This window comes from Danio rerio, chromosome 4 (assembly GCF_049306965.1).
Source record: "Danio rerio strain Tuebingen ecotype United States chromosome 4, GRCz12tu, whole genome shotgun sequence".
NCBI classification, from domain to species: Eukaryota; Metazoa; Chordata; class Actinopteri; order Cypriniformes; family Danionidae; genus Danio; species Danio rerio.
This window is the reverse complement of record NC_133179.1, coordinates 50615400-50640233: the sequence shown is the minus strand read 5'-3', so window position 1 is coordinate 50640233 and position 24834 is coordinate 50615400. Positions and strand designations below refer to the sequence as shown.

The 24834-nt window shown below is 36.5% G+C and overlaps 1 protein-coding gene and 1 long non-coding RNA gene across 2 annotated transcripts; both read left to right on the top strand.

Moving 5' to 3' along the window:
- The first annotated feature begins 349 nt into the window (after positions 1-349).
- LOC141381724 (uncharacterized) lies at positions 350-1886 on the top strand. The gene is made up of 2 exons (XR_012402357.1): positions 350-630; positions 1110-1886. It is a non-coding gene; the product is annotated as an uncharacterized lncRNA (long non-coding RNA).
- Positions 1887-7357: 5471 nt separating this feature from the next.
- Positions 7358-24196, top strand: LOC100537450 (uncharacterized). Its single transcript, XM_073947605.1, has 4 exons — positions 7358-7400; positions 7944-8093; positions 14443-15497; positions 23322-24196. Exons 2-4 carry the CDS (start codon positions 8009-8011, stop codon positions 24105-24107), a joined length of 1926 nt encoding a protein of 641 aa, XP_073803706.1. The 5' UTR covers positions 7358-7400; positions 7944-8008; the 3' UTR covers positions 24108-24196.
- The last annotated feature ends 638 nt before the right edge of the window (positions 24197-24834 follow it).

Genomic DNA, 24834 nt, shown 5'->3' with positions numbered 1-24834 from the left:
TTTTCTATTAATGCTTAAACTGACAATTCAAGCACATCATAACAAAGTCAGACAGATCTCTAAAAAGAGCAATAATTTACATAGTCATAAGAAAAAATATCTAAAATCACATACAAATACAAATAATACCATTAGACAGAATGTAACGAATATGGCAGATTACCATTCATTCGCCCACCAGAGGGAGCTCTCTCCCGAATATTGACTGGGTACTTCCTCTGTGGTACTTCCTGGTAGCCACCATATATAAGCACACTGCTTATGTGTGTTCATTGCGAAGTATCAGTCTTTGTCAGGTGATGTCACTGTCGTAAACACCGAATTGCATTATGGGACATAGCCGCCATTTGTGTTGTATCCGAGTTAACGTGAGCTGTTATGGGCTTTAGCGTCTTTCGCTGAGTAAATACAGTGTAACTCTTGTTGTGTTAAGGGCTGTAATAGTAAATCAGACGATCGGAAAGGTAATAAATGATCACGACGACAGATATTTTAAATTTCCCGCTCGGAAGAAAGTATATTGACAGACTGTAGCGGTAACAACGGATGCATCGGGTGTCCTGGCCAGCTGCATTGAGACGCAAAATATATCTTCATTTCTCCGTTTATGCTCTCAACATTATCACAAAGGTAAGTACGAACGATTATTTAAGTAACTTTACAACTGTCATTGCTTGAGCTTCAAATAATTTTAGTTTTTGGGGTAGAACTGCATTTAAATATTTACGAATCAACTTAGTGCTTATGGATTTAAGATTGTAAAGTATTTGTTGGAAAAATATTGTAAAATTCTTTATTACAACTTAGATTTGCTGATGTACTCACTCCCTGACAAAAAAGTACATTTTTGACTGTCCTTTTTCTGAAAACAAACATAGTTTTTTGTTGAAATCATTCCCTTAAATGTTTTAAATCTCAGTTATTTTTCACTGTAGAAAAAATAAATATATTGGATGACAAAGTTAAAGTTCAATATTCAATTCCGGTTTCTTATGCTAAATGTGTCATATTTTTCATAAGCTTGTAGCGTTATAGTACATTTATTTTTTACTTATTCTTTCTGTGTTATATTTTTGCTGTTTATACATTTCTAACTTTGTCATTGTCAGCCAAGCTGCATATGACCCAGACTGAGCAGCATCTCTACATCTGGGCCACACAGAAACTACACAGACAGACACTGCAAGACAAACTTAGAGGAGGGAAAGAAAACCAACACTGCAGTCAGCTGAAGATGTGGACGACCAACATGCTGAGAAGGAGACACTTGAGGTTGAAGATGGTGAGAGATACTGATGAGAAGACGCACAACACTAAGGAGGTAGCTGAGACAAACTGAATGTAAATTGTGTATGGACATGCGTAGAAGTAAACCACCTGTTGGAGGAGAACTGACAGCTGCTGTGTGAACTTGAAGGAAACAGGATGTCTGATGGATTTTGTAATAAGAATGATGCTAAAGTACCAAACAGTAAAAAAAACAAAAAAAAAAAACAAAAAAAAAAACAAAATCTTAATAACAAGCACAGAGCCATAAACATGATACTCCCTTGTGAAGGTGAAGATGTCACATTACAGCATAGGATTTTAACTGTCAAACAAGCCAACGTTCACTTGTAGTGTAGAAGAGCTGTAGATGTCAATAAGAGTTAAAAGCCCAGGTGTGTAAATGTTTTTTGTGCTTAATTGAAACATTATTTTTAAAAAATCCAATTTCATTTTTGTAACTGTTTTCTTTCGCTGTACGTATGAGTGTGTTTTGCTGATGTTTCATCCTGTCTTATGTAAACCGTATGAGGCATTCCTCCAGAAATGACTTTTCCCTCAGTGCCTGAATAAAAATATCAATTGTATAAATGTAAGTAAATAAAGGATGTCCTAAAATGTGTTGTGAACTCATTTATTGTTTTTGTTCTTCACAATAACAAAACTGGTACATCAGAACCAAACACAAGGTAAGCAGTTATTACTTGAACTAAATAATCCTTTAAAGAACTGAGACAACTGCTTTTGCTTAAAGTAAAACAATAAGTCAATCAGTAGTTTGAGCTAAATAGTTCACCCACAAATTTAAAGTCACTTACTATTTACCTGCCAACAAGTGGTTCTAAACCTTTATGAGTTTATTTTTTTTCTCTTTACACTAATAAAGATATCATAAAGAAAGCTGAAAATCTGAATTTGAAATTGTAGAAAAACCAACAAATACAATGGAAGTCAGTAGTTACAGGTTTTCAGCTTTTATCATAATATCTGTATTTGTGTTCAACATATCTTAATTGGGTGTATTATTTTATCTAATGTTTATTTTATTTAATGTTGTTCTCTATGCACTCAATGTATTTGACTTAATAAAATTATGATAGTATTTACATTTTTTTGTTCTGTTGCTTTCATTACATTTATGGTTCATATTTGTAAAATACTTTGGATACAAACATCTGTCCAATAGTTTGTAAATGTAAGTATTAGATGTACCTAATGAAATAAAAAAAAAATGCAATACATAATTACAAATACTTACTGTGGTTTAATGATGTTCAAACTAAAACAATGTATATTAAGACATTGATGATATACAGTATGACATGTCATTTTCAGCACTGAGGGATTGGCGGCAGCGCACTCCGTTGGTTTGCAGTTAATTCAAACGGATCTATACCCTGCATGTAAGTCAGTTTTTCAAAATGACGATCCCTTGCATGTTTGTTTAGTTTATTGCGGTACCGCGTGCTCTCGATTTTCTTGTACTTCTCCAGCTTGATCTTTTTATGGCGTGTATCTCTCTTGCGTTATGTGTCTCTCTCAAGTTGTCAAGCAAAGCGATACCACAAAAATGGCGCCGGTGTGACGTCACACACAACAAACGCACGTGACTGACAAAGACCGATTGCCAGTTTCACTGCCTACTAAGCGGTTTTCCTACTGCTATTTCTGCCATTGTGTTACGACCTTTTTGCCTGCTCTTTTGACTACTGTTTTTGGATTTTGGACTATGCCTTGTTTGCCTTTTTGGACTGCCTCTTTGTTTGCTTGTCGTTGCCTGGTTCATGTTGTTGATGCTAGTTGTTTGTTTAATAAACCTCCAGCTTTTGGGGTTAATCCGCCTCCATGTCTTCACCTACGGCTCCCTCACACAGAAAGGGAAAAATATTAATAGATTTAGAGTAATAATACTAAAACTAAAATTACTAAATTAAACAAACAAAATTAAATGAATGAAATTACGATGACACTTAACCAAATAACCGTAAGGAAAGCAAAATTGAGCATCTTCTTTAAATACATCTGCATAATATTTCAGGAATCTTAGATTTTTTTTTGTATTATTCTTAATAATATAAAGTGATTTTAGGAGGAAGTTAAATTCTATTCTAAAATGAAAAAAGGATGGGTAATTATTTGTGAATTTCTGTTTGTGAATGAAAAATTTGCCATATAAGAATAAAAAAAGTATGATGCGTTCCAGATATTTAGCTTTTGGGTCTTTTACAGTCTTTTAGATTAAAGCAATTCACAGCATTGGCAGAAGCAGATATATGAGAATTTAGAAGTGACCAAAATTGCTTGGATATTGGACAATCAAAACATATGTAGTAGTGCAGGTGTGGCCAACCCTGTTCCTGTAAAACCACCTTCCTGCAGATTTCAGTTGCAACCCATATCTAACACACCTGCCTGTAATTATCACGTGGTGTTCAGGTCCTAATTAATTGGTTCAGGTGTGTTTGATATGGGTAGCAACTGAAATCTGCAGGAAGGTAGCTCTCCAGGAACAGGGTTGGCCACCCCTGTAGTAGTGTTTCCTCTACTTGTTTGCAGAAAGAACAGGAGCTGTCGATGTCCAAAAAACTGTAAATACTACATTTTACAGGGTCGATTTTATGGAAAATTTTAAAATGCATTTCTTTAGCCTTGTTGTAAAATGCAATATTTCCCAGGTAAAAGCCAGTTTCTATTCCAGTCTATATCCTTAACCAAAGACCTCCAGTAAAACTTTCCTCTAGACGAAATTTTCCTTTTACATTGGAAAATTTGACGCACAAAGCTATTGTTACGTTTCTTATCTAACAGACTAACACCTTCTAAAAGCAAATTTACAGTTAAATGTACAGTGACTTTTAACTAGGTGAACTAAACCGGGTGATATTGCCTAACAACTTTATTAAATTCATTAGGAGGAGTTGGAAAATAGTGGTAGGTTATAAATGGTTCACGAAAGAATGTTTCCTGCATCATCAAACAAGCAAAGGATCCAATTAATGTTATTTTTAAACCAACTTTGGAAAAATAATGATTTGTTTTTGATTGTAATATCTCGGTTATTCCATAAGAATAATCGGTGGAGAGAAAAATTGTGAACATAACCAAGCTTCCAAGCAAGCAGACATTGCTGGTGGAATTTAGACAAAGCTAAAGATAGCTTGTAGGGAAGATAATTTAATTTAAGAAGAAACAAAAGACTACATATTTTGTTAAAAAAAAGTAGTTGGGAATAAAAAAACAAATAGACGTTGGATTGGTTAGGCATCTCTTTATCCAATTAATTTGAGAAATGTATATGGTGTCAGAAAAATCTAATAAATTTACACCCCCTCTGCTTTACTATTAGAAAGAACTTCCTTTTTTAATTTAAGAGGTTTGTTCTTCCAGATAAATTTCAAGAAAACAGTATTAATTTCTTTGGCCACTTTGTTTTCAACAAATAAAGATAAAGTAGGATATACAAAATGAGAAAGACCCTCTTCCATTTAATGACAGGTCCCATTGTAGCCAGGAATTAAGAATATTTTTAGTTTTGCTGATCCTAGACAAAAAAAAAAAATAAATTCAAGTGCTGTCTCACTAAAAGATTTTAAATAACATAAATAAATAACCATTTAATTGTAGATTTAACAAGGATATCTTCTATATATTCCTAACTCAAATTATGAACAGGGATTATCTCACATTTGGAGATATTCAGCTTTAGACCAGAAACACTTGAGATATCAGAAATTAAATTTAAAGCCTTTGATACGTTTGAGTCATCTTTTAGAAATAAAGTGGTGTCATCTGCCAATTGTGAAATCTTAATCTCCCTTTCAAAAACAGAATTTTTTTTCAAATCTTGATTTTGCACAATGCTTAAGGACTAATAAAAACTAATAAAAATGAAAGTCCTGCCTAATACCACACAAAATATCAAATCCATTAGAAGTATTAAAATTAACAATCACTTAACAATTGATTCCTTTATAAAACATAGCCATAGTGTTAACAAAAGTTTCCCCAAATCCAAATAACCTCAATGCTTAAAAACAGAAACTGGTGCTCAACCGTATCAAAGGCTTTATAAAAATCAAGAAAAAGAATGAGACCATCTGAATGAATAGAATCAGCAAAATCGAGCAAATCCAAAACTAATGTTATGTTATTAGAAACATGGCGGCCTTTTATAAACCCAGACTGAGTTTCAGAAATAATAGAATCAAGATTTGTTTTTAATCTGTTGGCAAAGTCTTTTTTTGTTTGTTTGTTTAGTTTTTTTGCCACTCACTGTTGCAGTCATGACATAATACATTTCTCCTTCATTTTCCACCTCACACAACATCTGCTATCTCTCTCACATACAAAGACTTTCAGTATTAGAAGTTGATCAAACATTAACACAATTTTGTTTAATTTATATAATCCACTAAGACTAAGTGTTGAAAGATTGAATCACTCCTATATGGACGTAATGCGAAATAACATTCTGATGTTTTGCAGTAATTAATAGAGTTCACATACTCTGTAAGACATATTATGTTAAAATGATGGGCAAATCTGTATATTTCATTTGGGTTCCTGCCCACGTAGGTGTGGAAGGCAATGAAAAGGCGGACATTCTGGCCAAACAAGCTCTCAGAATTAGTGAAGTAGATCTAGAAGTACCACTGAATAAAGCAGAAGCTAAAATCAAATTAAGGAAAATCAGTATGGCAATTATACTGGGATAACAATGAAACAGGCAGACATCTATATAATATACATAAACAAGTCGTTGCTGGAAGGAGGGAGAACAGAAATCATAGGGAAGTACGATTATAACTCAGATGAGAATAGGTCATACTGGACTCAACCATATTTTATATAAAATAGGGAAACACTTAACTGGGCAATGTATACACTGTAATCAACAAGAAACAATATGACATGTTTTATTCCACTGTAGTAAATATAATAAAGAACGATACGATCTTATTCAATCAGTTAAAAAGAGCAAACTTCAGGATTTCACATTGGCTGGTTTATTAGGGAATAAATCTATTGAGGTATATGACGATATAATTAAATTTGTTTAAGAAACCCATTTAGAGAAAAGAATATAGAGATAATATAATCTAAGGAATTAATTGTTAGCTCACTCCACCCCACATTTTTTATTTATTCATTTATTTTATTTTTCATTTCCTCCCTCTTTCCTCCCCCTCTTCCCCTCCCCTCTATTTTTACACTTCAGTTATTGTTCAACCATTCCAGTCGGAGGCGGTAATGCACCTACAAGTCTGGTTGCCAACCGCCAGTAAAACCCAAAGAAAAAGAAGAAGAAACAGATTAATTAAAGTTTTAGGTTTTTTATCTGATACTAAATTATGAACCTGCTGTTAACAATATTATTTTAACCCTTTATACAACGAAGTACTATTTTACTCACAGTAATGAGGACTATTGAACAACGTGTGTGTAATAAGTGTCTTACTGAAGCTTTAATTTATTAAACAGTATAATGTCATTCCATTCTAAGTTTACATCACTATATATAAGAAATGGAGTACTAGTTTTAATCAGCTAATTTGTGGCTATAGTTTCTTGCTCAGACTTATCTGATTTATTTTTGTTAATTACTCTCATATAAGAAGAAGATAAGTTATTTTCTTTCTGTTCATTGTTTTATTCATTTTACATTTTTATTGCTTTGTTAATTTTTAACAGGATAAAGTGTCCAAACGCAGAGAAAAAATATATAAGTCATGAGTAGTTAGAAGAAGAACTAAAACATAAAGTAGTAATGAATACTTTTTACATGAAGGACACCTATTTTACCTCCTTTTCTGTAAAGTTTCAGCTCCAAACACTCATTAAATTATTTGTTATACCTTTTAGAGTGTTGAGATTTTTGCTTTAAACACTTAGTCTTAGTGGATTAAAGAAGTTTTTTTTAAATATCTTAAAATGTTTAGAGTAAAGGTTTTGATCAACTCCAAATACTGAATATATGTGCGTCTTTGAGAAAGTGGAAACGAAGGAGAAATATATCAATAAGTCATGACTGCAACAGTAAGTGGCAAAAAAGGTTTTAAAAGACTTTTATTTTGGCGTGGCGTGTGACGTCATAAGCCTGCGCCGTTCAAGCGCTGTTATTCAACCGGAGAAAGGTTTGTTTTAAAGCGTTTACACTTATATAAACCGATTGATTAAAGTTTCAGTTTTTTTTTCATTTAGTGCTAAATTATGTACCTGCTGTTGACAATATTAGTGTCAATATTAGTATAGTACAATTGTTTGAATAAAGATAGGATAAACTTTTTGTCCTCAAGAGGAAATTTGTCTTGTGCAAAAAAAGTGCTACACATTGCTGTAAGCAGACAATAAGCTAAATAAAACAAACAAAACAATTAAAAATATACATAAAAAATAAAGTTTAAAAAAAGGTTACAGAGATGTGTGTAATAAGTTTAATAACTTTATTGAAGGTTTAATTTATTAAATAGTATATTGTCATTCCATTCTGAGTTTACAACTATATAAGAAATGGAGTAACGTTACTAGCTTTAATCGGGTCATTTGTTTGTGGCTATTGTTTCTTGCTCAAACTTACCTGATTTCTTATTGTTAATCACTCTCATATAAAGAAACTGTTGAAGTAAGTGTTAAGAAGTTATTTTGTTTCTGTTCATTGTTTTATTTATTTTAAACAGAATAAAGTGTCCAAACGCAGAGAAAAACTCCTGCTGAAGCGACTGATCTCCACACTGTTATAAAGATGGCGTTTATTAAAGAGGAGAGTGAAGATGTGAAGATTGAAGAAGCATTCACAGTCAAACAGGAAGATCTGCAGGAACAATCAGGTTGGTTTTCATTCTCAAAGACCAACTCGGTCATTTAATCCTCATTCAGATATTTTAATAATAAGAATATTAAATTAAATCCATCTTGCAGCTCTGAGTGTGCTGCCTAGTTATCCTAAATGCACACAAGCACTCATGAGCTATGTTTCCATCTAAAAATGCAAATAAACTTTATGCGCAAAACTGGATTTTTCCATTCAAATGAAATCAAATCACTTTTATTGTCACATCATCAGCAGCACGTGTGCTATGATGAGTGGAAAGCTTAGGTGCTGGCTCCAGACAGTACAAAATACAGACAGTACAAATACAACAACAGTGCAAAATACAGACAGTGCAAATACAATGACAGAGTCAAAGCGAACAAAATCATCACTTCCTGATTAACTGGTGCCAAATATCAACAGTAAAAATGGAATTTGCTGCGATAAGAGAAGCTGCATCAATAGCCGCGTTTCCACTATCTCGTCTAAAGCAAGCGAGACAGGGCGAGCCAAGGCCAGTCGCATTTCCACTGTCACTTCCTGGGCCTAATCGAGCCAAAGCGGGGCTTTCTCGGGGTCAGCGGCCGGCCTTTTTTGGCCCGCCGAATACCTTGGGCCAAAGAGGGCCAGCTGGGGCTTCGGGGCGGAGTGAAAGGAAAGGCAGACACTAGTTTTCCGATCGCACACGAGTACATGCACCAAACAAATAACCAAATAAAAAAAATAAGGGAAAGAAAGCATCTAGCCTTTTAGGCTGGGGTCTTTTTGCGTATGATCGCCCTTATGTTTCCCTTTTAAATGTAAGGCTGTTGCATAAAATGATAAAGTTTTAATTTATAAGTGACTTTGCTGCATCCTCCTTGATGTTTCAATAACGCATAATAATCTTTACACCGTATTTAAGACACAGCAGACAGTAAAGGTTTTTGAGAGTTTTTGTCAAGTTTAAAAGGTGTTTGTGCGTGTTTAGATGCCTGTTTGTGAATGTGAGACCGAGCAAAAGAGCGCTCTCTTCACAGCTCTGTTGATGCTGCGAGCGGCTTCTGTTTTTATTTATTTTGAAGATAATACACAACATAAATACAACAGAAAGACATTAAACTTTACAAATTTCGTGTCCATTTTTGTAGACTCAAAAACAATAGTGTCATATCCTAATAAAATAGCCTAAGATATATTGAAATAATTTAAATAATTACAAATGTCGCATATAATAAAATCACATAAAATAAATAAACCAATATAAAACAAATAAAATCTATTTATAATAATTTAGGTAGCCTATAAACAATACATAAATCAAACCATTTTAAAGCCATATTAAACTTTCATTTTACAAAGGCCTATCTGAAAAAAAGATTTTAGATATTTTCTAAAACAATAAACACCGGAGGAGGTTTGAAATATTATTTATAAAGTATATGGATACGATCATATTAATCAAATCATGTAAACAGAGCATTTTATGGGTGAGTGAAAGCAGAAACTAGGCTACCTTTTTTTCTGTCATGCATGCATTATCCGCCTGATTCTCGCTGAAGTGGGCAGGTTGTGTGACGTTTGATTCGGGGGACGTTCTGGGGGCGGGGTTTGCATGACACGCTGCGAGGTGCTAGCCCGACAGTGGAAACGCAACATGATTTCTGCCTCACTGCTCAACCCCCCCTTGCGATTGGCCCGGCCCTGCCCGATAAAAGCCCTGGCTTGCACATGCCCGACAGTGGAAATGCGGCTAATCTTTTCTTCATCTAATAAATGACTTGCGACTCAGAGGGTGATCCTGAAACGCAGAGAACGCGTAGTGCCGTTTAAAGGTGTCAGATGCGAAGCTAAGATGCTCTTAATTCTGGAGGTCATGAATAATATAATAACACTAATACTTGAACTGTAAGGCGATTAAGAATGACCAAAACAAGAGTTCAGATGTTTTATAATGTACTGAGCCGGCTGGTTTGTCCATTCATACACATTTTTATCATCACATGATCTCTTATAACAAAATCACATGACCTTTTTAATGCACATGCTGGAGTTTGTATCGTGTTTTCCATCGTGATTTTTGATCTTTTCTTATTGAATAAAACGTTTATCCAACTCAGTTATGCGCATACGTTTTTATTTGTTTTGTTTTTTTTTTGCATCATGGTGTTTTCATAAACCGTTTTTTTATGTGCATAAAAATAGGTGGATGGAAACATAACTATTGAAAGACAGGAATGAGTTTCTCTCTTGTTACTTGTTCTCGTGTCTTTTGTCATTATTTTATTTATTATTAGTCTCCCATTTTCTCTACCTTCTTAAGGTTATTGCTTTTCTTGTTCTCCTACTGTTTGTAAAGTGTCCTTGAGCACCAGTGCTATATAAAATAAATAAAAACAACTAATAATAAAAAAAAAAACTTAAACTGAGCTGAAGATATTTGACCTACTGTATTCTCATAGAAGATATCTGCTTTAACGGTAATGGTGTTGGCTTAGTACTCTCCATTTGCATATGTCACATTGATCCAAATTAACTTTTTTCATCAATATATATTTTTAATTAATTTATTATTGTATTATTAAATGTATTAAATTATCATATTTTTTAAATGGGGCAAATTAAAATCTTTTCCATCTGGGCTATTTGAAAAATCCCTTAGCCTTTAGCCCTTTATGAGTCTAAAATTGTCATAATGGTCTTAAAAATGTCTTTAAAAGTCTTACATTTAACTTGGTGAAACCTGCAGAAACTCTGGTTTAAAGTTTAAAAAAAAAAAAAAACATGGATGCCCCTGATATTAAATATGCTGAATGAAGTGGACAATAAAATAAATAATTATTATAAAACATTGTACAGTAATCTAAACTATATGATGTTGCTGCAGGGCGACGTGAGACTAAATGAACAAACTATTGTGGAACAATAACGTTAAACATTGCGCTGACTACAACTGGCCAACAAACTAGTCTAAAAATGACTTTTGCTGCTTAAGAAATGGATTACAGCATGCTGATAATATGCAGAGATTTGAGTGTAAAGTTCGTCAGTATTGACCATATTCTTCATGTACCAGCAGGTGCCGCCATTTGAATCTTTTTGCTCTTGACTTTTATTAAAGAATTAATTTTAGATCCTAAAAACAGTGTTGTGCTGCTGAGGCATGGGACGATAACCGTTTTCAAGGTATAACGCAGTTTGAAAAAAGCTGAGGTTTAAAACCGCCAATATTTTCTTCTGTACCTTTCATCGCTACATGTAAGGTTTTTTTTTTTACATTTTGTTTTAAGATTTTCAGGACAACAGTATCTCCAAAGATGCCATTTTAAATTGTAAAGAAATCTCTGTTTATGAAACAAATGAAGACAGCAGAAGTCAATGATTCAATTGAGTGATTCAGCCTGACATGTTTACTGCTCCAAAATACTTTAAAAGTTTCTCAAAAGAAAATGTTTTTTGTGTTCAAAGAGGAAAAAGTTTTTTTTTTTTTTTTTTTTTTTTTACAGAGACATTTAAAAGAATATATTTTAGAGGAGTAATCACAGTACCATAAAACTGTGATATTTTTTATTCAAGGTTGTCATACTGTCAGAATCTTATACTGACCCATGCCTAATGCTGCTTGTTGTAGCAAAGTCATATTTTCTAATTTTATTGTTTTTCTTTGTATGTATAGTCATGAACACACTTGTTTGCAGAGCAAAAGAGCCTGTCTCTGAAAGAGATAAAAGATAAAGTGGTATTTCTCACTTAGCCTTACATATTCAGCCACCTAATTTTATGTGCATTTTGGGTAGGCTATAAGCATAAAAAATTGGTTGATGGAAACGTCATGATGCACATAACTTTTGAAATGTAAGCATAAAGAAACATGCGCATAACTGAGTAGGACAAACTTTTTATTCGATAAGAGAAGATAAACTCTCGTAAACCTTGCAAGCACTTTTACTGAACAAATTCCAGTATGTGTGTTTAAAAAGGTTTGGTATAAGAGATCATATGATGATGAAAATGTGTGTGAATGCACAAACCAGCAGGCTGAGAACATTATAAACATCTGAAATGTTGTTTTGGTCATTCTAAAACACCTGAACCGTTTCAGTATTCATGTTATTATATTAATAATGTCCTCCAGAGCGTCTAGAGCGTGTCAAGAGTGTCTGTTCTCTGCGTCTCATTGCTTCAAACGCCAACACGTGTTCATTGTGTGCCAGCATTGACCTCTGAGCTGTCATTTAAAGAAAAGATTCATGTAGCTTCTTCTACTGCAGGAAATTCTGTTTTTACTGTTCATATTTGGGGCCTGTTAATCAGGAAGTGACAATTTTGTTCTCTTTGATTCATTGGATGGAAACGCAGCTTTATTCGCACATCTTTTATGTGACATCCCAGTTTTGCGCATAAATTTAATTCACATTTTTAGATGAAATCATAGCTATTGCCTACATTTCAGTAACACAAAGAACAAAGTCACATAGCAGAATGGCTTGTCCTTTCTTAATGAATAATTTGCTTAAATTCACTAACCTTCGACGGACATGTACTGTAACTAGATTAATGGGATTATTACTAGTTCTAAAATGATTTTTTAGTCCTGCTTACATTCTAAATGTCATATCAACCTCTACCACTTGATAGGGCTGTGCAATTAATCGAAAATCTGGTTTCAATTTCGATTTTGGCTTCTAATGATTATGAAAATCCATTAATCGAGATAAACGATTATTCCATCATATACCGCTCCCTTTCCAGTTGTACACACTTGTTGCTCTGCAAAGCTCAGTTCCACATGAAAATGACTAAAAGCATGTGCTGTAATGTAACTTTTGCAGCACGGGACGCGCATCATTCCTATTTTTAAAAGTGCGTAAGTGCACATGCTCTGTGTGTGCGCCGCGCTTAGCCTTGGACAGGCTCGGAGACAAGCAGAAAACATACATCTAATGCCATCTTAATGTGAGCGCTTTAATGATCAAGTACATGCAAATTTGTGTAGTGTTTAGTGATTAGTCATATTAACCCTTGTTAGTATAATATACAAACAAGTTGAGAATCAAAAGACACTTGAAAGAGAAACCATATCAGAGCCACACTATTCCTAAAGTGACAGCGCACAATATTCCTGCTGCCGACTGTTTTTAGCATTAATCAAACAACAAAAGAAGAGAAAACCCCTTACTGCTCTTGACTGAAAGACTTTTGTAGCTCAAATGTTTTTCTCAAACCGAAAACTCTGGGTAATTAATCTCTCGGTAAATCAACTCAGAGTTCAAGTTTAAACTCGTAGTTGGTTGAACCTCCTTACTGAAACAGGCCCCAGGTCATCATGACGTGATTGACAATTGTCACTGTTTGTCATTGTACTCTGTTTATCCTGAGAGCTGATGCGGAGTATTCTTAGGGCTTTTCACACTTCGGATAAATTCTGGGTTATCTGTAGTCACCTTCCACACTGCTCATGCTATACCTGGGGTTAAAAAATAATCCTGGGTGTTCATTAACAGACAGTTCACATTTGTAAACCCTGGGTTATCATTATTATTTTGTATATTTACGTTGTCACTGTCCCTGATTGGACAAACCACAAGTAACCTTTTTAGATGGCATTTCTGCATCTTGTCGGGTAGACCAAGTAGGTCTTCAGCTAAGCCTCGGGGCATACACAAAGACAAGAAAACAAAAACAAAAGTACAAATAAATGGAAACAAGTAGCAAAGCATGTCATCTTGCCATCTCCTCATTACTCCTGTTTAAAGCAAATGTGGCATTAAGAATTTGTATAAGTTTTATACAATAATGCAAACTTGCAAATATAAGCGTGAATTATGCATACTTGCTATGGACATGCAGGATTTGTCTCAATCGAGGAAAAAACATGAGTAATCTAGAGCGAGTGCATTTGGTTATGTGCATTTAAAGCCACAGGCACAAAAAGAGCTTGGTTTTCCTCTGACCCCCAAAATTAAATATTCTACAAGGTATATGATCTGATTTTGAGCTGAAACCTCAGACACATTCTGGGAACACCAGTCTTATTTTACATCTTGTAAAAAATGGGTAATTGTAGGAACCTTTTAAAGGGATAGTTGATGCAGAAATGAAAATAGCCTCACCATTTATTCTTCCTCGTGTGGTTTTAAACCTTTTTGAGTTTCTTGATCATGTTAAACACAAAAGAAAATATATATATATATATATATATATTAAAAAAAAAAAAACGCTACTGGCTTACTGTGTTCAACAATAAAGGAAAGTTTAAAACAACATGATGGAGAGTAAATGGTAAGGTCATTTTAATATTTGGGTGAAAACATCCATTTCTTGCTTGTCGCTTTGAGCCTTTATACTAAAGCAAATTTTTATTTTATTTTATTTTTTTTTTTTAGATCTGATGGTGCTGAAAGAAGAGACTCATGGACAGAATGAAATGGATGAGAAACAGCAGTTTGAGAAACCCCAAGAAATAACGACTGATGAAAAACCCACACTGACTAAAAAGACTTCATCACACAGAAGACCTCGGAAATCCAAATCTGGGTGTAATTTCAGCTGCAAACAGTGTAGAAAGAGTTTCAGTCAAAAGTCAAACCTTGATGTTCACATGAGAGTTCACACTAGGGAGCAACCTTTCACCTGCGAACAGTGTGGAAAGAGTTTTGGTCAAATACAAGGCTTTAAAGCCCACATGAGAATTCACACTGGAGAGAGGAAGTTCACATGCCAAGAGTGTGGAAAAAGCTTCCGTCATGCAAGAAACCTGGCAGCGCACATGAGAACTCACACTGGAGAGAGGAAGTTCACATGCCAAAAGTGTGGAAAAAGCTTTTATCATGCTGGACACTTTGCAGCACACATGAGAACTCACACTGGGGAGAAGCCTTTCAGCTGTAAACAGTGTGGAAAGAGTTTCTGTCAAAAGCCAAACCTTGATGTTCACATGAGAGTTCACACAGGGGAGAAACCTTACACCTGCGAACAGTGTGGAAAGAGTTTTAGTCAAATACAAAACTTTAAAATCCACATGAGAATTCACACTGGAGAGAGGCCATACACATGCCAAAAGTGTGGAAAAAGCTTTTATCATGCTGGACACTTTGCAGAACACATGAGAACTCATACTGGAGAGAAGTCTTTCAGCTGTAAACAGTGTGGAAAGAGTTTCAGTAAAAAGCTGACCCTGATTGCTCACATGAGAGCTCACACTAGGGAGAAACCTTACACCTGCGAACAGTGTGGAAAGAGTTTAGGTAAAAAACAAGACCTTTACATCCACATGAGGATTCACACTGGAGAGAAACCTTACACATGCACAGAGTGTGGTAAAAGTTTTCCACATAAAAACACACTCAAACACCACATGAGGATTCACACTGGAGAGAAGCCGTTTGCATGTGCTCAGTGTGGAAAGAGCTTCACAACCAAAACTAGCCTCAAGAACCACATGAATGGACACACTGGAACCATAGTGTTCACATGTGATCAGTGTGGAAAGAGTCTCACACGCAAAGACACCATTAAGAAACACATAAAGACTCACTCAAGAGAGGATCGTTTTAGATGCAGTGAATGTGGAAAGGGCTTTAAAAGTAAAAGAAGCCTCAACACTCACATGAAGCTTCACAATGGAGAGGAGAGTCCTCAACATTGAGGCCTTGTCCACACAAACACGAGTATATTCAAAACGGCAGCTTTTTCACGTAGTTTGGCTGTTCATTCAAGTGAAGTTTATTTATAAACTACTTTCAAGAGGATCACATGCTTATGATTGTCCACGGCCGGTCCTGCATTAGCTAAAACATGATTCACCATTCAGATGATTCCTAACTCACTATAAATAACCTCTTAACTCAGTTATCTTTGTCTTGAAGAATCCCTCTCCCACCCTTACTCCCCCTCCTTTCTAGATTGGGCAACACGGCAGCCATTGAATAGCCAGTGGTTAGCACTGTTGCCTCACAGTAAGAATGTCGCAGGTTAAAGTCCCTGCTAACCAGTTGACATTTTTGTGCAGAGTTTGCTCACTCTCCCTGTGCTAACGTGGGTTTCCCCTGGGTCCCCTGGTGTTCTCCCACAGTCCAAAAACACACAACCTAAGTAAACTGAACATTAAATTGGCACCATAGTCGAGCTCTTTGTAAGCCTTATATTTCCCTTTAGCCGACCCTATATCTGTCATTAGAATAGAAAGAAGTCTGGGGAGTTCATCGAGATCTACCTGAGCTCACACTCCCCTCTCGTCCTGCTTACTGGATGGAGCCCAGGGCTCGAGGATCTTATGAGCTTAGGTCTGTAAGAGGCTAAATTATCATATGCATTTGTTTATAATACAAAACATGCTTTTTCACTCAAGAAGGTCCATACTGACTACAAAGGCAGATACTGATAAGATCAGGGCCTGTTGTGTGGACTTTGGGGGTTTTATGGTGTGGTCACATGTTGATTGGTCAGTTTGAATGTCTCAGCATTGGTGGTCACATGGTCAAGAAAGATACAAAATAGGTGGTAAACTCTGGCTCTGTCTCTTTTTCCTGCCTCTCTTTTCCTGGCCTGGTTCTCTCCTGCTCTGCTCCTCTCCTCCTCTGGAATCTATCTTCTCTGACTTTGACTTCTCTTTGTCTCTCTCTCTCCCCCTGTGTCTCTCCTTCTACCTATGGTAACTTTAATTTTACATTTAAGCTGGGTACAATTTATACCATATGTTTTATCATTTCATATTTTATCATTTTATACAGTATTTTGTTATTAATTCAGTTGTAACCATAGAGAATTATTGTCATTAAATCATTTCATTTTCAAGTATTTGTGAATTACTTTTGATTTAACATCAACACTTAATTGTTCCATATAGCAATACAATACAATCACATAATATCAACGCTCTCCCACATTTATAGCTATTAATACTGCCCTTTTTTCCGTTTTTGGTATAAGATTGCAGAAGAATGGTTTGACTAGAAATGTACAGTTTTTCACCATCATGCTGATTACTTTTTAGTCACTCGGTAGAACTACAGTTGGAACCGCTGTGGTTTAAAGACCGTCCTTACAGATGGTGCCGAAACCCGGGATCCTTTGCAGTGAGTTTTTCTGAAATTTACTTTAGCCGGTCTTAGCTGGATTTTAACAGCTGACCTGGTGAATGGATTAAAATTGGCCTTCTAACCACAAGAGTGGGTAAGTCTACTTTTATTGTTTCTCCATTTGCTTAAATTGCATGAAACAGAATTTACAAGACTGTAATTTGTTTCAATAGTTCAATTTGGTAAGTTTCAGATTACCTCCTCAAGGATGGAAGGGTTCATTTCTAAAGAAAGTGATGTATTCTTTGCTTTACGGACCAAAAAAGTTCAACCCACATTGTGCAAACTTAACAAAGAGGGACTTGAATTAACAAACTCAGTCTCTACATTATTTGCATGGTGGGATATAATTGGCAAAAATGGAAAGAAATCAAAACGTGGTGATATAATTGAAGCACTAAATTACATGTGTTACTCAAAACTGCGCAATGTAATGTCAGAAATACCTTCAATTATAAAGGCTAGATGTGAAGAATTTGATGATGTTCAAAAATCAGAGGCAGAAAAGTCAGAGGCAAAAATTCTAGATCTCAAGTTACAGCTTGATAATTTACTAGCTGAACAGTTAGCCCTGGCTGAAAAATGCAAAAGTCAAAAAGACACCATTGCAGATTTAAAAGCTATGCTAAAAACACAGAAGTTTGTGTCTCCCAAAATGCTTAACAGCGATGGGATTAAAAAGCATGTTCACTTCTCAGATGAAGTTACTTGTAATGAATCTGAAATGATTTGTTTAGAGGCCGTAGCTAAAAAGAGTTTGCCCGTTTCAGTAATTAAGGTGATGCCACACCATAGCGCAGCAAAGACGCATGGTGTAGAAGCATTAGAGAGTCTTAAAAACCCTCAAACCTCAGATGATCACAGCAATCAACCCTCAGGCAAACAAAACAGGCTTTGTATGACCTGTAAAAAGTTTGGTCACAGAGAGGAACAATGTTGGACATCAGGACAGGGAAGACCTCCACCTTATTTTCTGAGAAAACGGAAATCACTAAAGAGCAAAAATCAGTGGTCTTCACGTAACAAAAACTCATCTGATGATAACACACTTAGTGAACTAACTGCATTGTTAATACAAGGCCTGCAACTGTTAACTTCCTTTGCTAGCGGCTTAGCAGCCTAATAGCAATAAAAGTTAATAATTGCTGATCCTGTTTGCATTTCCAAATTTGTTATATTTGTGTTATTCACATTTTCATTTCCATAGAACACAATGGTATTGTGTGTTACTACACGTACACATAGACTGAGTAATTCCTTAAAACATGATTTTCTCACTATAGGTGTAAAAACACTCAGGTCTGAGGTTTTAGAAGCCACAGATGCATTCTAGACCGCATGTCACGTATAAAGAAGGAATTAACTGTATGCTAAAATTTATTAATTTTAAGGTACTTGTGTTCATTTGTTGGATGAGTTTCATCTCCTAAAAGTGGTAAACTGTGCTATCCTCAATATAGCTGCAGTTTAAACTACAAACAGGAGTATAGAGTTGCCTTGTGGCTCCAGTGTAATAACTGCAGTAACAATGAAAATGCTTTCTTACAGGATTCAGCCTTGAACATTGCACTTTATCATGCTTCTTTAAAATAAAACATTGATTTGGAAGTTTTTTGAGCCAGATCACATTCACATCTCATGCTCAAATTCCATGCTGGCTCCCTGTTACAACAGGACTAAATTTTACACACTACCGTAAAACTTCCACCTTTTGTTAGGAGCATGTTTACACAAACACATAGCCTCACAGCTGGAACACTGCCACACAGAGAACAATGTTTCAAATCTTCACACACACAGTCAAATTCACTATTTTGTCTAACAAGCTTAATATAGATTTTACATGTTATTTAAGTCTTTTCAGTCAGACTTTATTTTAACTATAGATTTTTCATCTTGTGTTGTTATTTTGGTTTCTTTTGATTTTTAACCAGTTACTTATTTTTTGTTTAAACAAAGTTATATCAAAATGTAAATTGTGATTCTAAATCCAAAATGCTGAATTGTTGTTGCTTTTGTAACACTTTTGACATCTCTACAACAAATGATATTTGTGATTATTTTATATTTAATCCATTTAAATGCAGTTGTGATTGTCTTTGAATATTGATTCATTTAATTCACCGTATTTGGTTACACTGAATATTTTGCTGAAACTCTTAACCAGCTATTGTTGATTTTGTTGTAAAGCAATTATTTTTGATGTTTCCAGATATTGTGTAAAGAGCTTGTTTGCTTTTATTTTATCTTAATCTTGACCATATTTTAATGACATTAATTTAAGGGCATTTTGCTTGAGGAGAACTCAAACTGACCACATCAATCCTTTGATCAATGGCAAATGCCATGTGTTTGCTTCTGCTGTTTGTTGTGCCATTTGCTGTTTTCCAATACAGGATCCATGTAGAAAAGGTTCACGTCTTGTGATCAACTTCAAGAGAAGAGCAGGGGTTCCCTGCATTCCTTAGCACCTATTCTTGTGGGGGTATGAAGGACAATTTGCATATAAGCAGTGCAACACCATTTAATTAAAGCCTCTCACGTAGGGCTGAAGGAAAACAAAGACTGACCAACCTAATTCCTACAACCAGCCTGGACAGGATGTCCGAAGATGACAGCAGCACACATCACAATGCATATTTTCATCATTAATGTCACCTTTTTGCCACTTTATGTGTCACAACGGTGCCAGGGGAGGATTGTAAGAGGCTAAATTATCATATGCATTTGTTTATATGACAAAACGTGCTTTTTCACTCAAGAAGGTCCATACTGACTACAAAGGCAGATACTGATAAGATCAGGGCCTGTTGTGTGGACTTTGGGGGTTTTATGGTGTGGTCACATGTTGATTGGTCAGTTTGAATGTCTCAGCATTGGTGGTCACATGGTCAAGAAAGATACAAAATAGTTGGTAAACTCGAGCTCTGTCTCTTTTGCTGCCCTCTTTTTTCCTGGCCTGCTTCTCTCCTGCTCCTCTCCTCTCCTCCTCTGGAGTCTATCTTCTCTGACACAATCAGGCTTCTGGGCCTGCTCTCTTTCTCTCTCTCTCTCTCCCCCTGTATCTTTCCTTCTACCTATGGTAACTTTAATTTTACATTTAAGCTGGGTACAATTTATACAATATGTTTTATCATTTCATATTTTATCATTTTATACAGTATTTTGTTCATTAATTCAGTTGTAACCATCGAGAATTATTGTCATTAAATTATTTCATTTTCAAGTATTTGTGAATTACTTTTGATTTAACATCAACACTTAATTGTTCCATATAGCAATACAATACAATCACATAATATCAACGCTCTCCCACATTTATAGCTATTAATACTGCCCTTATTTCCGTTTTTGGGATGAGATTGCAGAAGAATGGTTTGACTAGAAATGTACAGTTTTTTTTACCATCATGCTAATTACTTTTTAGTTGCTCGGCAGAACTACAGTTCAAACCGCTGTGGTTAAAGACCTATCTTACACTGCGGTTACACTAGAGTTTGAGCATGCAAAATTCTGTTGTATGGTGCTGCGAAAAAGGGCAGGATTAAACAAGATGATTAGACATAAAAAAGTGAGCGATTGGTCCATATTTTACATTTCTGTCCAGAGAGGTAAGGTTTTGATCTTTGGTTGGTCTTACACAGTGATGTGTAAGACCAATGTGATTGCGCAGGTCAGAGTTCACCAAGCTTGAACTTTGCAACACAGTGAACTGCGAAACCTGATCCACGAACTTGCATTTCCGGTCTGACGCAAGTGCAAGTAAATGGTTTCTCTCAAGTGTGGATCATAATGTGTAAATTAAGGGATGATGATAGACGGAAACTCTTCCCACACTGATTGCAAGTGTTTTCAGTGTGGATCCTCATGTGTTTATTAAAGTGTGATGAACTGTTAAAACTCTTCCCACACTGAGCGCACGTGAACGGTTTCTCTCCAGTGTGGATCCTAATGTGGTGTTTAAGGGATGATAAGTGACTGAAACTCCTCCCACACTGAGTGCAAGTGAATGGTTTATCTCTCGTGTGGATCCTCATGTGTTGATTAAGGGATGATGACTTACTGAAACTCTTCCCACACTGAGCGCAAGTGAATGGTTTCTCTCCCGTGTGGATCCTCATGTGTTGATTAAGGGATGATGAGCGGCTGAAACTCTTTCCACACTGAGTGCATGTGAATGGTTTCTCTCCAGTGTGGATCCTCATGTGTTGATTAAGGTGTGATAAGCAGCTGAAACTCTTTCCACACTGATAGCACGTGAATGGTTTCTCTCCAGTGTGGATCCTCATGTGTTGATCAAGTTGTGATGAGCTGCTGAAACTCTTCCCACACTGAGTGCATGTGAATGGTTTTTCTCCAGTGTGGATCCTCATGTGACTCTTAAGATTGTTTTTTCTTCCAAAACTCTTTCCACACTGAGTGCAGGTGAAACGATTCTTGTCTCTCCTTTTCAAAATACCATCAGTCTGTAAATGAGTTTTTTCCTCAATTTTGACATGATGTTCCTCCTCTTTCCTCCCCTCATTCTCTTCAATTAGGTCTGAAATAAATAAATAAAACATTAGTTTTCATTAAAGGTGCAGTAGGTGATCTGCCAAAATGCTAATTGGTTAGCATATTAGCTTTGGACGGCAGCGGAGGAACTTTGTTTCAAAGTCACACCTCCTGAAATTGCGAACGTGCCCACCGCGACACAACAGCAGTCAACCCACTAGCTCATGTCATTCGCCAGTCAGAAGTGTACATAGTGGTTGGCCCGGTGGCGTGCAGGAATTTATTACTTATTACTAAGCCAAACTTATTACTAAGCCACAATTACAAGCCATTTCAGAGTGAATATTTAGACTAGCACAGTAAACAGTATAGGGTATAGCGTCACAGGCTGTCATTGTTCAGAAATGACCCAATGTGAATATAAAAGTAGATCCAGCTTAAGGTTATTATAGTTAACGAAAACTAAAATCTAAAATAATTGTCATTAAATGAAATAAAAATAAAAACGAGTTTTTTTAAAAACTAGAACTAACTGAAACTGTATTGTGTATATACAAAACTAACTGAAACTAACTAAAATGATATCAAAAACCTCCTTCGTTTTCGTATTTGTTAATATATTTAATACATAATCTTACTGTAAGCATTTTAGAAGTAAATATAATCCGCGCTGCAGGTGTTTGTGTTTGACAAAGTCTCCTGCTGCCATTGGCCAGATCGAGCCAGCTCTTCTCCAGTCATCCTCGCTGTTGCTCCCGCGACAAAAACAACCAGTGGACATGACAGCAGCACGCTGACAGCATTAAATAAAGATACTTAAAAGTATTACTTTAACACGTTTGTGCCCAATAATGGGTTTTATTTCTGTATCGCGATCGCGAACGAATCTTTTTAACCGAATCTTCTAAGTGAACCAGTTGAACTAGTTCACTAAGTGAAGTTTATGTATAAACAAATTTCGAGAGGATCACGTGCTTATGATTGCTAGCAGCTGACCCGCATTATCCAATTCACTACTATCCAATCAGATGACTCCTAAACTACTATAAAAACCCTGGGGTTTATTCCATTGCTATCTTCGTTTTGAAGAGTCCCCCCTTCCTCCCCTACGCCTCCTTCTTAGACGGGTGACACGGTGGCCCAGTGCCTAGCACTGTCGCCTCACAGCAAGAATGTCTCTGGTTCCTGGCTCTACCAAAACTAGCAGACATTTCTGTGCGGAGTTTTGCACTTCTCCCCGTGCTCACGTGGGTTTCCCCCGGGTTCCCCGGTTTCCTCCCACCGCCCAAAAACATGCAATTAAGCCAATTGAACAAGCCAAATTGTCAACATATACACGCTCCTAGTTAGTAATTAGTTTCAAGAGCATTCACTTGCTACAGCAGGGGAGTTCTCGAGATCTACCTGAGCTCAAACTCCCCTCCCGCTTTGCAACGGGAGGGAGTCCTGGGCTCGAGGATCTCATGAGCTCAGGGCTCTCTCCCGGGACAGCATGCCAAACAAGCTTATAATTAATCATCAGCTAAGTGTGAACTCTTGAAAGACTACGAGGAGAGTAAAGAGGAGGAACATCAAGTCAAAATTGAGGACAAAACTCATTTAGAGACTGATAATATTTTAAAAGTGAGAGTTGTTTTACCTGCACTCAGTGTGGGAAGAGTTTGGCAAGCAAAAGCAAACTAAAGACGCACATGAGGATCCACACTGGAGAGAAACCATTCACATGCACTCAGTGTGGGAAGAGTTTCAACAACTCATCATTCCTTAATCTACACATGAGGATCCACACTGGAGAGAAACCATTAACATGCCCTCAGTGTGGGAAGAGTTATAGCAAATCATCGTCGCTTTATAGACACATGATGATCCACACTGGAGAAAAACCATTCACTTGCACTCATTGTGGGAAGAGTTTCTGCGATGCATCATACCTTAAAAAACACATGAGGATCCACACTGGAGAGAAACCATTCACATGCACTCAGTGTGGGAAGAGTTTCAGCAAATCTTCCGGGCTTTATAGTCACATGAAGATCCACACCAGAGAAAAACCATTCACTTGCACTCAGTGTGGGAAGAGTTTCAGCCACTCATCACACCTTAATCAACACATCATGATCCACACTGGAGAGAAACCATTCACATGCACTCAGTGTGGGAAGAGTTTTAGCCTATCATCATACCTTAAAAAACACATGAAGATCCACACTGGTGTGAGAGAGTATATGTGCTTGGAGTGTGAGAAGACTTTTATTACAGCTGCAGAATTGAAACGGCACCAGAGGATTCACACTGGAGAAAAACCGTACAAGTGTTCACACTGCAGTAAGAGGTTTACTCACTCAGAAACCCTGAAAACACATCAGAGGATTCACACTAGAGATAAACTGTACAAGTGTTCACACTGCAGTAAGAGGTTTGCTCACTCAGGAACCCTGAAAAGACATCAGAGAATTCACACTGGAGATAAACTGTAGACATGATCAGTGTGTACTAGGGTTGGGTACCGAAACCCGGTGCCATTATAGCACCGGTACCTTGGTAACCGGTATGTACCGGTATTAAATCAGCGTATGAATTTCGGTGCTGAGGCATGGACGTAAGGGGTGCATGAAAAAGGCACATATAGGCGTTGCGTCACAGCATCACTAAACATTTAATTCTAAACAACTTTGAGGAATACCGACAGCCATATCAGGCGATTGTTATTGTCGCTAGGGAACAGACGCACGCAACACGCAGAGTACATCGCATTCAGCCTGGAACCAGTGGTTTTCAGTGAGCGAGAGCGACACTCTTCAGATCAACATGCGTGATCACGTTCATCCAATTTGCTTAAACTAAGCATTCTAAAGCGTATTTTGCAAGCAAGGATTCTTACACAGCAACTGTCTTTACAAAAGTGCGTGTAAGGGGGAAACATCTCAAACTTAATGACACATTTGGGGGCTCAATGGCAGAGCCTCTCTCGCGTGCTTTAGCTCCCTCCGGCACTCGCTTATGCTCGCTCCCTCTGTTTTCTTGGCACTATGCTATCTCTGTGACGGTGCTGCGCGCATCAGCTCCCCGCACTCGTCAGAAGTTGATGCCCAAATTGACACAGGTAATAAAAAGATTTAACTTCAGTCATGTTGATGTTGTGAAACACTATCAAAATGTCCACTGTTGATGATATTAGACTTCTGTTTTCAATAGCGATTTTAA

Excerpts from the sequence above, each read along its gene's own strand:
- LOC100537450 (XM_073947605.1), top strand. The coding sequence starts at position 8,009 with ATGGCGTTTATTAAAGAGGAGAGTGAAGATGTGAAGATTGAAGAAGCA. Across the intron at positions 8,094-14,442 it reads AGATCTGCAGGAACAATCAG|ATCTGATGGTGCTGAAAGAA; the intron begins GTTGGTTTTCAT and ends TTTTTTTTTTAG. Across the intron at positions 15,498-23,321 it reads AAACTAGCCTCAAGAACCAC|ATGAGGATCCACACTGGAGA; the intron begins ATGAATGGACAC and ends CTAAAGACGCAC.